At 32.9% G+C, this 12,920-nt stretch overlaps 1 protein-coding gene across 1 annotated transcript in view; it reads left to right on the top strand.

Annotated features, from left to right (window-relative positions):
• The window catches only part of CARPA (Carbonic anhydrase-related protein A), a 626,351-nt gene that overhangs the window by 438,263 nt on the left and 175,168 nt on the right, over nucleotides 1-12,920 (top strand). The window contains exon 5 of the mRNA XM_076394854.1: nucleotides 4,688-4,783. Within this exon, the coding sequence (XP_076250969.1) occupies nucleotides 4,688-4,783 (96 nt within the window). The remainder of the gene's footprint in view (nucleotides 1-4,687; nucleotides 4,784-12,920) is intronic.

The raw sequence follows: 12,920 nt of genomic DNA, 5'->3' as shown, positions 1-12,920 counted from the left end.
GCCTCTTTTTGTTCTAGTTTTTCAGACCTCATGGCCTGAAATGGTCCTTAGTTTCAATCATTGTTTCTTTATTCCTATTTTTCCTCATACTTTTCCATTGTAATATTTTTGAATTGTAATTTCCATACTTATCCATTGTAATACTTAATAAAATAACTGCGTAATTTAATGAGTAAATATATAACACTAAAAAGAGAAAAATAAAATATGCTTCAAAAAAATTAGAACGGACTACAAAAAATAAATAAGGAAACATGTAAAACTTTGTTGACTTTTTCAAGAATTAGACGGTCAAGCGAGATTCATGTTTTCTATAGAAATTTCCAAAATATTGAAAATCTAATCCTGATACTGGTGTTTATTGAAATGTTCATCACTACCACATAAAATTATATTTTTCCGTTTTCAATAGTGAGTGAGGTTAGCGTTATATCGCAAATATAACAAATATAAATGCCAATAACCGTAGTTACTGTTTGACAGCTTTATTCATTAAAATGTTTGTCAATAATAATGATCGCACTGTCGTCGATATTCGACCACAATTTATTAAGTTAAACATGTTACTCTGGTAACAAAGCGAAAGCTATAATTTAGAAATTATATGTTACTAAAGCCAGTTTTCAAAGTATTTCCAATACAGTATCAGAAATGTATTTGATATATCATATTAACCTTTTTAAATTGCATTTAATTAATTCTAATTTCCATTGAGTTTTAATAATCAACAAAGTATTAATAAATTTAAATTGCTATACGACTGAACACTATAACAAAATATCATAAGTAAGATTATATTCAGTACAATAACTATTCTAATTTCTATATCTATTCCCCAGTCACTGTTCACTTTTTGTTGGCCTGAACAGGATGTTTCACAAATTCCTTTAAGCATCGCTCAAGTAAAGTAGTAATATAAAAAACTTATTTTGAGAGGTTGACAAAGATCAACTTGCCATTTTATAAAGTGCTACAAAAACGCAAGTTATATTGGACAAACCCCTAAACACAACAAATATATCATCAGAATACTAACGCCAATATTATATATTTCTAATTGTAAACACCCAATAATTTTCTTTTATATAAACAAAACCGATTTCAAAAGCCAATAGCTCTACTACCATGAAATATTTTCACTTTCACAATCTACCAGTATTTACGACGAATTATTAAGTATTGACGATTGAATTTAACATTATCGAAAGAGAAAAATGGCAATAAATAAAGTTAAGTTAATTAAAAAATTCTTAGTTAGACTATAATTATAAGGTCATCATAAAATTTTTGCTTTACTATATACATTAAATGTAAAATATAGGTAATTTCTAAAGCGGTCTCAAAAAAACTACAATATATTACATAAATATTCAATTTTTCACCTTTTTTGCACTTCGCTTATAGTATACGAACCATTTTACCCCGTATCATTGAATTTTGATCGTACATTAAATTATTTGAATCGCAAGAAGACGGACATCATCTCCGAGACCATTTATATCAGTTTAAGTGTGGTCCCACACGCACTCTACCGAACCCCTTAAATAAATCAGAAAAATATAACAGTCGAATCGATACACCTTCCGGGGCGATTCTCATTTTTCTTCTTGGATTGAGAGTCTCGATCTGATCACGTTAAGTGCTTCGAAATACTTTTATTGGCTCGTAACGAGATGGTTTATGTTTTTTTCTAGGTTTATTACTGACCGAGTCGATACCGCAGCGGTTGATTTAATAGATACGTCCGATGGTCAATAGGTTTTCCGCTGGGGCAGAGCGTTCACTGAATATTAAACATATTTAAAACTTTATAGGGAATATATAGAACACTGTCTATATTTACATGTATATATGTATGTGTGTATGTATGTATTAACATATTACTACATACTCTATAAGCAATTATTTAATAGTCATTACCTCTCTTGTTATATTTGAAAATACACGGGAGAAACATATTGATCAACGATAAGAAATAGTGGTCGAAACTCAAATTTAACTGACAGATACCGACGAACATTAAAAAGGATTGTGGCCAAACCACCTAAATCAACCACGACAAAAGTTGCAGAAGTCAACACTCACTTTTGTAATGCTGTGAACTAATAACTCTACATCCCCAATAATGCCAAACGCCGCCATATATCCACTATGATAACACACTCCTACACATAACCAAAATGGTTCAATCTCAGCTTAAGGAGCACCTGGATATCATCAAACTTTTTCCCTGGCCACAATATCTATAACATATCTCAACGTAATTAAATCGTTATGGGAAGTATTAGAGCAGAGAATGAGGAGCAAATTTCCATCTCCAATACCATGAAGCAGTTGATTGTAAACATACTCTTATACACTAAAGTAGTTCGTGTGGTTTCGTTGGCTTCAAGCTTCTGATTTCCTGCGTGTTGTCCAGTAGGTTTATTGTATCCACGTTGCTGTGATTTAGCAACCTTATTTCATGTTTTAGCACGAAATCTTTGATCACATCGTGTATCCATTTGATTGCGGGATCATGGTGCGACTCTTCGTTGGTTACATAGCCATAAGCATTGGTATTTAATCATAGAACTTTGTTTAGGGTGCGCTGGATTACTAGTTGGTTTGATGTTTTAGTGCAACCCCATATTTACACCCCATAGGTCCAAATTGACTCTATGTTTAACTGATAAACTAATTTCTTGATTTTAGATCAAGTTCATAGGATCTTTCAATTAACCAATACAGTTTGAGTCTAATCTGTCCTGATTTTTGTCTGACATGATATTTCCAGTTTAACCTACCATCGGGATATATTCCGAGGTATTTAGCTGACTCTGCTTGAAGAATCGGGCATCCGTCGAGTGATACAATTAAGTTTATGTTAATTCGCCGCAAAGCAAAATTAACATGGACAGATTTGGAGCTATTAAGCTGTATTTTCCAGTTTTAGTCAGTCCATTTATAGATCTTGTTGACCGCTACATGTGCTCTTTCTATAGCCATAGACAGAGATATATATTTTGCCATTGTATTGCACTATGCCGTCAACAAATGTTCCAAATATTGTTTCTTTTGTTGTTGGGATATATATTGGATATATATATTGGATATGCGTATGCTGCAGGCTTCCGAAAGATACAGATACTGCTCTTCTTTAATACCTATTGTTTGATCTTTATTTCACTGCTTGTTTCGGCAGCTTATAGTCTGAGATTGATTAAAATCGAAAACTAATGGTTTCACCCACAACTGATTGTTTCACTGTAAATTTTGATAATGATTAGACAGTCATATTATCTTTTACTCGTGAAGTTCCTCCTTCACGAGTAGTATTCGCTAGTGGCCATGGAGTGGTTAGGTAAGTTGGGCCAAAAACCCCCTAAATCTCTAGTTCCCTGCATACTCTGAAGAGGAGGAACATTTATTTTAAAATTATTTTCAACATTCATTCAAATTGTGTTTGTTCTAACCCAATGGACAACGTGAGTTTTCCAATTATCGGAGATTCAAAAACTGAGGGTGTGGTAGATCAACTCAAGATATCAGATTCGTAACTGATCATTTAAAACACGTGGCCAACGTCGCAACAGAAGAAAAGAAAATGGATATCAACTCAGAATTTTATAAAATGTAATCACAATCATTAGTTTATAGTTTTCATTAATTAGACATTTTTTTAAATTTAGAGCCATATAGCAAAAATACGGATAGTGACTATACAAATAAGCTAATTTATGTTCAACAGGCACAAAAAAGCAAAATATTAATTCTTGCTCTTAAAAATGTTATTAGTAAAAATATATTTATTCTATATATATATATATATATATATATATATATATATATATATATATATATATATATATAACATATATGTATTTTTGTTGCTTGGGTTGTGTAAAAAGTATTGCCATTTGTATGAAGAATCTCTTATCACATATCGCTATAAACTAAATATCATAACTATCACCGGCCGTTCATAAATGTTATTCTCATTTCCAAACCGAATTTGAAATCAGCGTGTGACTGAGCTAACGAGGGATAAACGATAAAAGGTTCAATGTAGTTTATGAAATGACACTGGAAGTATATTTTAAATATAATTTGTAATCCATGTAAATGTTAAGGTCTGTATATTCATCAAATATTGTTGTTTGTAAATGTTCATTTGTATATGTATTGTTTCAATAACTAAATAGATATTTGGTTGTAAAATTTTATTTTTCTATAAATAATTTATATCCCACCCTTTTCTAATGTCTGAATGGATTGATGATTGCTGATTATCGCATCTTAACCGAATTAGACCAAAGAGAAATATGTAGAAGTTGTTTTAAGAATAGCATTTGAAATAGGTAAAGCTTGGAAGGATTGATAAGATATGTATTCAAAAGAGTTTCATTATAGTCTTATATTATCTCTTCCACACCCACCGTCTTCTTTAAGGTCGCCAGGTGAAGCTGTCTAAAAATAATATGCATTTAATACTTTTGTAAATAACTGTAGGGTTACATAACGTTTACTAGCATCTTATGAAAACATTTAACTCACCTATGGGTAGCACCCTAAATAACAGCCCTTTAAACTCAAATATCTTAAATTTATTGTAGGCTAGTGGAAAAGAATTGATGTTTCCTTCATCAGATATATAAAATACCAAATACGTAATACTGTAACTCTTAACTCTCCTTTTTGGTTTCAGATCCAGTTCTACGGATTTAACAAAGACTTATACCATAATATGTCAGAGGCATTACATAAATCACAAGGAATCGTCGCAATCTCTTTAATGGTACAGGTAGGTCACCTTCTCAATTCTAATTATATATGTACCGAAGCAATTTTCATTAAGACTTAGTATTTGTGAATTTCGTGATACTAATACAGTTATTTGCTCATAGTCATAGTCATATATAGTTATATACTCATTTGAAATATGTTTGTTAAAAAATATAGGCCTCATATAAATTATATTTAATACCTACTCTTAATAAATTAAAATATAAATTGTAAACACCGCTCTAATGTCCACGAGATGAGTGTGACCGCAAAACATGGTTTATACGATTAGCAATCAATAGAATTATGAAGCTATGGAAGGCAGGACGTATGAGATACTACAACGTCGCTAGAATTTCGTATGTTGCCTTATGAAGAGACATTTTCTAAAAAGATGCAGCGCGCTTATTAAGTAACTTCTTCAGGCATCTTACAATGGTTTCATTGGATGAGTGCAAGTGCGAAAATACTTGTCTTCTCTCCACTGCTTTTCAATATAGTATTGGCCACAATCATGCGAAAAGTTTTTAAAAACAGGCATGGCGTTCAATCTTGAATCGTTCTGATGTTCGCTGATAACAGTGCTATATTCGTTGCTAAGATGTCATCTCAATCTAAGCCTCGTCTAGTAGTCTTCATCATATATGGCTTGAAAATATTAATGGAAAAAGACTCATTATTTAAAACAGATGGATTTTCAGCTAAAGAGTTTCTTCCTACTCTAAATAAATTAAAATATAAATTGTAAGCCCGACTATAATGTCCACGAGTTGAGTGTCACCACAAAAAATTGTTTATACGATTAGCAACCAATAAAATTATGAAGCTATGGAAGGCAGGATGTATGAGACTCTACAAAGTCGCTAGAAATTCATATGTTGCCTTATGAAAAGACATTTTTTAAAAAGTTGCAGCGCGCTTATTAAATAACTTCTTCAGGCATCTTACAATGGTTTCATTGGATGAGTGCAAGTGCGAAAAGATTTGTCTTCTCCCCACTGCTTTTCAATATAGTAATAGCCACAGTCATGCGAAAAGTTTTTAAAAACAGGCATGGCGTTCAATCTTGAATCGTTCTGATGTTCGCTGATAACAGCGCTATATTCGTTGCTAAAGATCTAACCTCAATCTAAGCCTCGTCTAGTATTCTTCATCACATATGACTTGAGAATATTAATGGAGAAAGACTCACTATTTAAAACAGATGGATTTTCAGCTGAAGAGTTTCTTCCTACTCTAAATAAATTAAAATATAAATTGTAAGCCCGACTATAATGTCCACGAGTTGAGTGTGACCCCAAAAAATAGTTTATACGATTAGCAACCAATAAAATTATGAAGCTATGGAAGGCAGGATGTATGAGACTCTACAAAATCGCTAGAAATTAATATGTTGCCTTATGAAGAGACATTTTTTAAAAAGATGCAGCGCGCTTATTAAATAACTTCTTCAGGCATCTTACAATGATTTCATTGGATGTGTGCAAGTGCGAAAAGATTTGTCTTCTCCCCACTGCTTTTCAATATAGTAATAGCCACAGTCATGCGAAAAGTTTTTAAAAACAGGCATGGCATTCAATGTTGAATAGTTCTGATGTTCGCTGATGACAGCGCTATATTCGCTGCTAAAAATTTAACATCAATATTAGCCTCTTCTAGCATTCTTCATCATATAGGGCTTACGATTAATGGAAAGAGACCCATTATTTAAAACAGATGGATTTCACATGAAGCAGTTTCTGAATCTTTAAGATGGTCCATGTGGAAGACTATGGTGTCCGACGAAATTCAAACGAAAATCCGCTTCAATCGGAATCGGCTTCGAGACTTAGACTTTATCATAGTCTGACATCTGTATATGATCTTATATATATAAACATATATATATATATATATATATATATATATATATATATATATAATGCGATAATTAAGGCAATTTATATGGTTCTCCCCGAAGTAACTTTATTCCTTACAATACGACAGTCACTCCGCTGTCGAATATCCTCTTAAGTTCTGCTGCATCTCACAGCTGTGTATCGGCAGAGATGTATGTACGATTCTCCAAGAACCGACTATAAATAGATGATGATGATATAATGTAAGTAATCTTGTTAAGTGTTATAATAAATGTAGATTGATATACCCATAATACCAATAAAAACAAATTCTACTATATTCTTGATTTACTTGACAAATATCGATTTATCATTTCCAATAAAGCAATAAAGAATTCACATGCTGCTTCGAGACAATGATCCATTACAATAAATTAATTGGCTATATGACCACTTTGAAATTCGCACGCATATTCCAATGAGTATCTGGAAAAAAATTGTTATGCATTTTTATTGAAAATACAATATTTCCAAAGAGAATACAACAGATTCTGCCATAGAAGAAAACTCAAATTAAATCAAAGAACACGCCAAGTGATTTCTTACAATAAATAGTGGAGTAAAAACGTTATAACAAAAACGTACTTAATACAGAAAAAAAAGCAACTCCCAAAGAAAATATAAATTTTTAAAACGTTAGCGCTACAAATTTCCTAGAGCTTTTTCAAGAAAAATGCCCATTCGCACATAAATTCCCGACTGATAACATCTGGCCTAAAAAAGGCACAATGAATCAAATTTATCCAAGCAGAACGACATATATTTGCTTCAAATGATTTTATATGACCGTTTACTCACACTGCGCGTCTATATGGTTCAGGAAAATTGTAGACTTGAATAAAATAGAAGCCTCTCTGTCCCGAATATAGAGCCAAGTTCAAATTAATTTTCATTAAAATAATTATATTTGGTCATTTTAGATCTGTTGACGGCTAAAATTAATTCTAATTAAAAGCAAACTTACATGTAGGTTCGTATAGGTAGATGTGGCTAATATTAACTAAAATGTGCTTCTAATTTAATTTTAAATCTATTTTCGTATTATTATAAATGTTTTTATAAGAACAGTTTCTGTTTTAAAAATGTTGTAGTATTTTCGTTGTAATTTGATTGGAAGTTTTATATTGGCGTATACACTTTATTTTTTGACAAAATATTATTATCTGGTACATGCACATGCACATAATAACTGCAGCACTAGCTCAGGACATTGGCAGTAATAATAAATTGTAAATAATTTTGTATTGCGGTTCCGATTAATTCATCTCTTTAATTTTCGCTTTTTTTTTGTTTCCGTACAATATTAGCATGCATATCAAATATATGTCCCCTGGCCGGCTTGGTGGCGCAGTGGTAAAGGCGATACGACGGTCCTCCTACTGTTAGGATAGCCGCGGTTTCGAATCTTGTTCAAGCATGGTCGTATATTTATGTTTGTGTCTTTAAAATTTGCGAATGTTCTAGGCAAGAGTGTAAAATCTGACAAGGAAAATGATACCAGTCACGCCAGTAATCAGACTGGGTAAGACTGGATGTCTTCTGGGATAATTTCTAAAGTTGGTCACTCGCCAGTCGGTAGGCTTAGTGCTGACGACCGTGGTTCGCAGCCCACGTTAAACTTTAAGTCTATAGTCCCCCATTTTGGTGTAGTAAAATCTGGTAAATACAATTTGTAGGGCCTGTCATTTAAACATTTCTCGGTAAATTTTCTTGGATTTTGCAAAATGCACTCCAGTGTTAACATGTTGTCAAATAACTTCATAGCACTTTTACTCCCATAACCATACATTGTATTCACTTATTGATACAGAAGTATTAATTTAATTTATTTCAATTTCCTATTTATTATTTCAGTAACCATCTACCAAAATGATTTTATTTTATTTAAATTTTCTATTTCACATATTCAGATACTACACTTTTTGATATCACTCCCGAAAAGTATTACCATGTGCTTCTAAATATAAACGAGGTTTCCCACCTGTAAACTCCTACAAATTAACAAAGGTCTCCATAAAATACTACTGTTGGCTGAGAATTTCAATAGAAGAAAAAATGCAACAAATAGGTTGTTGAATACCTTGCCATATAATATTTTCAATTAGATAAGTTTACATTACTGAACAGTTAGTGTTATCTGTTGAATGAAATAATCTTATTTGTACATCTTAATTTTTGATATTATAATTATCTCATAATCAATAAATTAAATTTAATAATATATAGCAAATACGTAATTGACACATAATAGTGTTCTAGAAATGTAGCAGAGTGAAACAAAAGAGATAATTATTTTATCAAATGTGGTTGAAAGAACCTGATACATCTTGATATAACAATGTTTAGCATAGTTTAAAACTAAATAAATGATTTGCAGATTGAAAAATCCTTTGAACTAATATTACAACAGATTATAGAGTTAATATTTCATACTGCTCCCAAGAAGAAAAACAGAGAAACAGGCTTATCTCTTGAACATGAAGAATATGTAAAGTCGAGTCCACATGGAGTTTTTATAGTGAATTCACTTTTCATCCATGCAATAAAACCTCTTCTTTTTCAGCCATTGGAGCAATTGCTGCCATATGATAAAACCGTTGTTTTAACATTCCCAAGGACTTTGATTGTTAGAAAAGGGCTTGTTAAGTATCTTCTGACTAGTTGGCAAGCTTATGCTGAATTTGGCAATAATCTTCGTGCAACAGATCCCCCAATTCCAAAGTCTATATTTTCTCCTGCTAAAGCATTTCTAAAATTTTTCAGCCCGTATTTAGTTCTAATCTGGATGAGCCGTGGACAGTCGTACAGTATGTGGTAGAATCAAATAAGGGCACGGTGACAAAACCCACAGTGAGCAGACGGGATCGAAGTCATCAGGTGCGAAAAACGACAATGGCCCAATCTCAGTCAATTCAGAGATTCAGATACGGCATGGTGACGAAGGGAAGGAACGCGAAGGGAGAAGAAAAAATCAGCTTCCTGGCCTCCTGGACACAAGGACGTTGTATCTCGTTATTTGTGAAACAAGAAACGAATGGAATAAGGTCAGTATGGACATAAACATCCGTGATGGGGAGAGCAGAGGAGGCTACCGATTTAGCTGCACTGTCCGCACTCTCTTTTCCCGGTATATCAATGTGAGAAGACATCCACAGTAAATTTGTCCTGATGCCATTGAGATAGAGGGTACGGATGATTGATAGTGAGTCAGTGACCAGGGGATGGTTGAACTCCTGTTCCACGAAACAATCGGGAGCCGGTCAGGACTAGCCATTCTTTGAAGGATTATGTTGTGATGAAGGATTAAGCTTTGAATATCGCGATGAGTTCAGCCGTCAATACTGTACCCTGTTCAGGGAGCTTGAAAAGGAATTCCCGGTTGTTCCCACAAATACACTGCCAAGCCCGCTGCGAGATCTGTAGCCATCAGTATATATGTGCTTTAAGTCAGGGTAAGAGTGGACAAGTTCACAGAACATGGACCAAATAAGGTAAGGACAATGTTCTTTTTGATAAAATTGATATAAGGATATGTTTATGAATGGGGTAGTGGTGGTTCAGGGTAGAAAATTAGGGCAGGGGGCAAGGAGGGGATACGAAAAGCCCATTCCGGCGCTGGAAAGAAGATCAGCAATTAAAGAGGGGTACCAGTGAAGTAGTGACCCCAAGTGGAGGTCAGATTTAAGGAAGATGGTAGAGCAGGCGATCTCAGCGACCTTCAGCGGAAGTAAATCACTACGATAAGAAAGTGGTGGGGTTAATGTAAAACTGCGTAAGTTAATTGCAGGGGAGAATCGAAAGGCACCCTGCGATATTCTAAATACAGTATTTTGAATGGCATCTAGGAATTTGAGGTAAGTTAGAGCAGCAGCGGCGAAGAGTAGGAAGCCCTAGCCTAGCTTAGGAAGGATTATGGAGAAATATATTTTGAGTATGGTTTCCTGATCTGCACCTGTGTGCTGGTTAGATTGCCCCTTAATATTTGTTTACAGTTTAGCTACATAATTCTTATTAAATATTTTTCTTATTCTATACTTTATGTAGGAACATAATTTGTCATTGCACATGAACATAATATGCTGAGTAAAGACATGAACAAACCGAATCATTCGGCCCTTGCGTGAAACCATGTGCGACGATTCGGCATGGATTCGGCGAACAGTTCTCCATTGGCCGTATTTTCTGGTGATTTAGATGATATGTGGCGCGTTTATTGCTAAAATAGTATGTACGCTATAGTATCTTATTTACAGACTCCTGAAGAAATTTCAAGCATTTACAGTTCTGTAATGACTACAAATTAATCCATAGAACGAATCATCAGAAGATATATTCAGCCCCAACAGAAAGAAGCTAGAAAAACAATTGTTGAGTATAGTACGGTTAATGGGTGGTTGATTTTACTTGTCAATATGCCTGATACATTTTAAAATATTCGAATTGTTCTATGAATTAAAAATAATTAGTAGTAATATGACATTATTGTATTTTTTAACCTTTCTCCAATTACCATTTCTGCGTTCCAAACAATAATATATTCAAAAATAATGTTTCAACAACCCTTGGCAAACTTAATTTTCTATGTTGTTAATTATTAGTCTATATGATATAATCATTAAACATTTTTTCTCTCATCAGTTGCGTAATAGCTGTTCCATACTATTTAATAAGTTTTGTGCTACGAAGGGTATTAAATAATTTAATGAATTTGAATTGAATAAAATTTAATAAGAAATTTTTAATTCAATGAAAAATAGGAAGAACAGCTCATATTTTTAAGATATTATTTTATTTTTATGACATGTTTTTGATAAGTGCCTCTAGCAAAATAGAAATCCCAGTTAAATATTATTTTCAGATTTCATAACAAAGTTCATATCAGTAAAATATAAATATTTTAATTTTTTATGTTTCCATTAGATTTTTATATAATTATATTTATTGTCATTAATCATTAATAGACATTAAATAAATATTAATCACTCACAAATGCCTATATACTAATAATTAAATAAAAATGCAAAACAGGGCTTTTCTCGAAACCAAACCCTATGCCATTCATAATCTCACTCTCACTTAAATTCGTTGACCCGATTCGTAGCTCCTGGGACTACATTCTGTTCGTCGCCAAGCGCTGAATGTCATACGGCGAATACTAGAACTAAGCAAAGCACATGCGCACTCCGATTTTGAACCAATTTTGAAACCTTGAAACCTATTCGACACAAATGTTCTCCGAATTCAGTTCTGCTCATGCGAATTTAAAATTTTCTCTGTAAATTCGCCCCGAATGCTTAGGTTTGTCACCCACTTTGTAGGTGAATTCTGAATGGTACTCAACCATTTGACTATTAAAAATGTGCGAAAAAAGAAAAGTAATAAATTGAATATAAAGAAAAAAAACTAAAAAAATGCAACACATCGGCTGAAACAAGCACATTGAACACCATGGGAAACAATTCTAAAAGTAACAACAAAGCTATTTTCCTTAATTCTGTCTTTAAATCGTCCTTTCGTTCATTACTGCCTTTACATTATTAGTCTCAAAACTTAAATGGCAACCCTCGTATTATACACGTTACACGCATAGAGTAATAGAGAGTCGACTCAATAAGGATCTCTGGCGAAAAGTTTTGCTTTTCCCAACATCCAGATGGGGTTATATAGACTATTCAAGTAATTTGATTGGCTATTTTAAATCTATATTATAGGCACCTGTAAAAAAAAATTCGCTGTGGACACATTTGATTGGTTCTTTGATAAAGCTTGCCACGTAGGTGTGACACATGATAGCCCTGACGTCACGTTTAACTTTGGAACTATAAGAACTTTGGAATAAATCAAAATTACTTAATCAGCCTTTTCCCTTTCTATATTTGTTTAGTGCCATTGATTTAATCTATTAGATATGTATTATGGATTTACCAAAAAATATATAGTACACCGTATATAGTACACATACGTACACCTTATTAGTAATATTTAATCTGGAAAATCATTATGTAGTGTACAATTAAAAAGTTTTAAATTTACATTTTTAAATGATACTTGACAAAAATATGTTATATCATCGACGTGGCAATATCGCGCGATAAAATAAAAGCCATTAAAATAAAGAGACCTACGGACAGTATAATTAAACAATTTTCTGGGGAATAAGATATTGCCTTGACTCATTTATTAATATAGGAACATCTGGAATTGAAGTTATAGAGTCCTCCCCAGTTAGTATAGAATGTAAATTATTTAAAGAGCCTT

The sequence above is a fragment of the Rhynchophorus ferrugineus genome, unplaced genomic scaffold, assembly GCF_030347505.1.
Source record: "Rhynchophorus ferrugineus isolate W39M unplaced genomic scaffold, kcgeb_rfMv2 rfM2, whole genome shotgun sequence".
Taxonomy (NCBI): domain Eukaryota; kingdom Metazoa; phylum Arthropoda; class Insecta; order Coleoptera; family Curculionidae; genus Rhynchophorus; species Rhynchophorus ferrugineus.
Note: the sequence above shows the minus strand (reverse complement) of the source record. Positions and strands in the feature narration are given on the sequence as shown.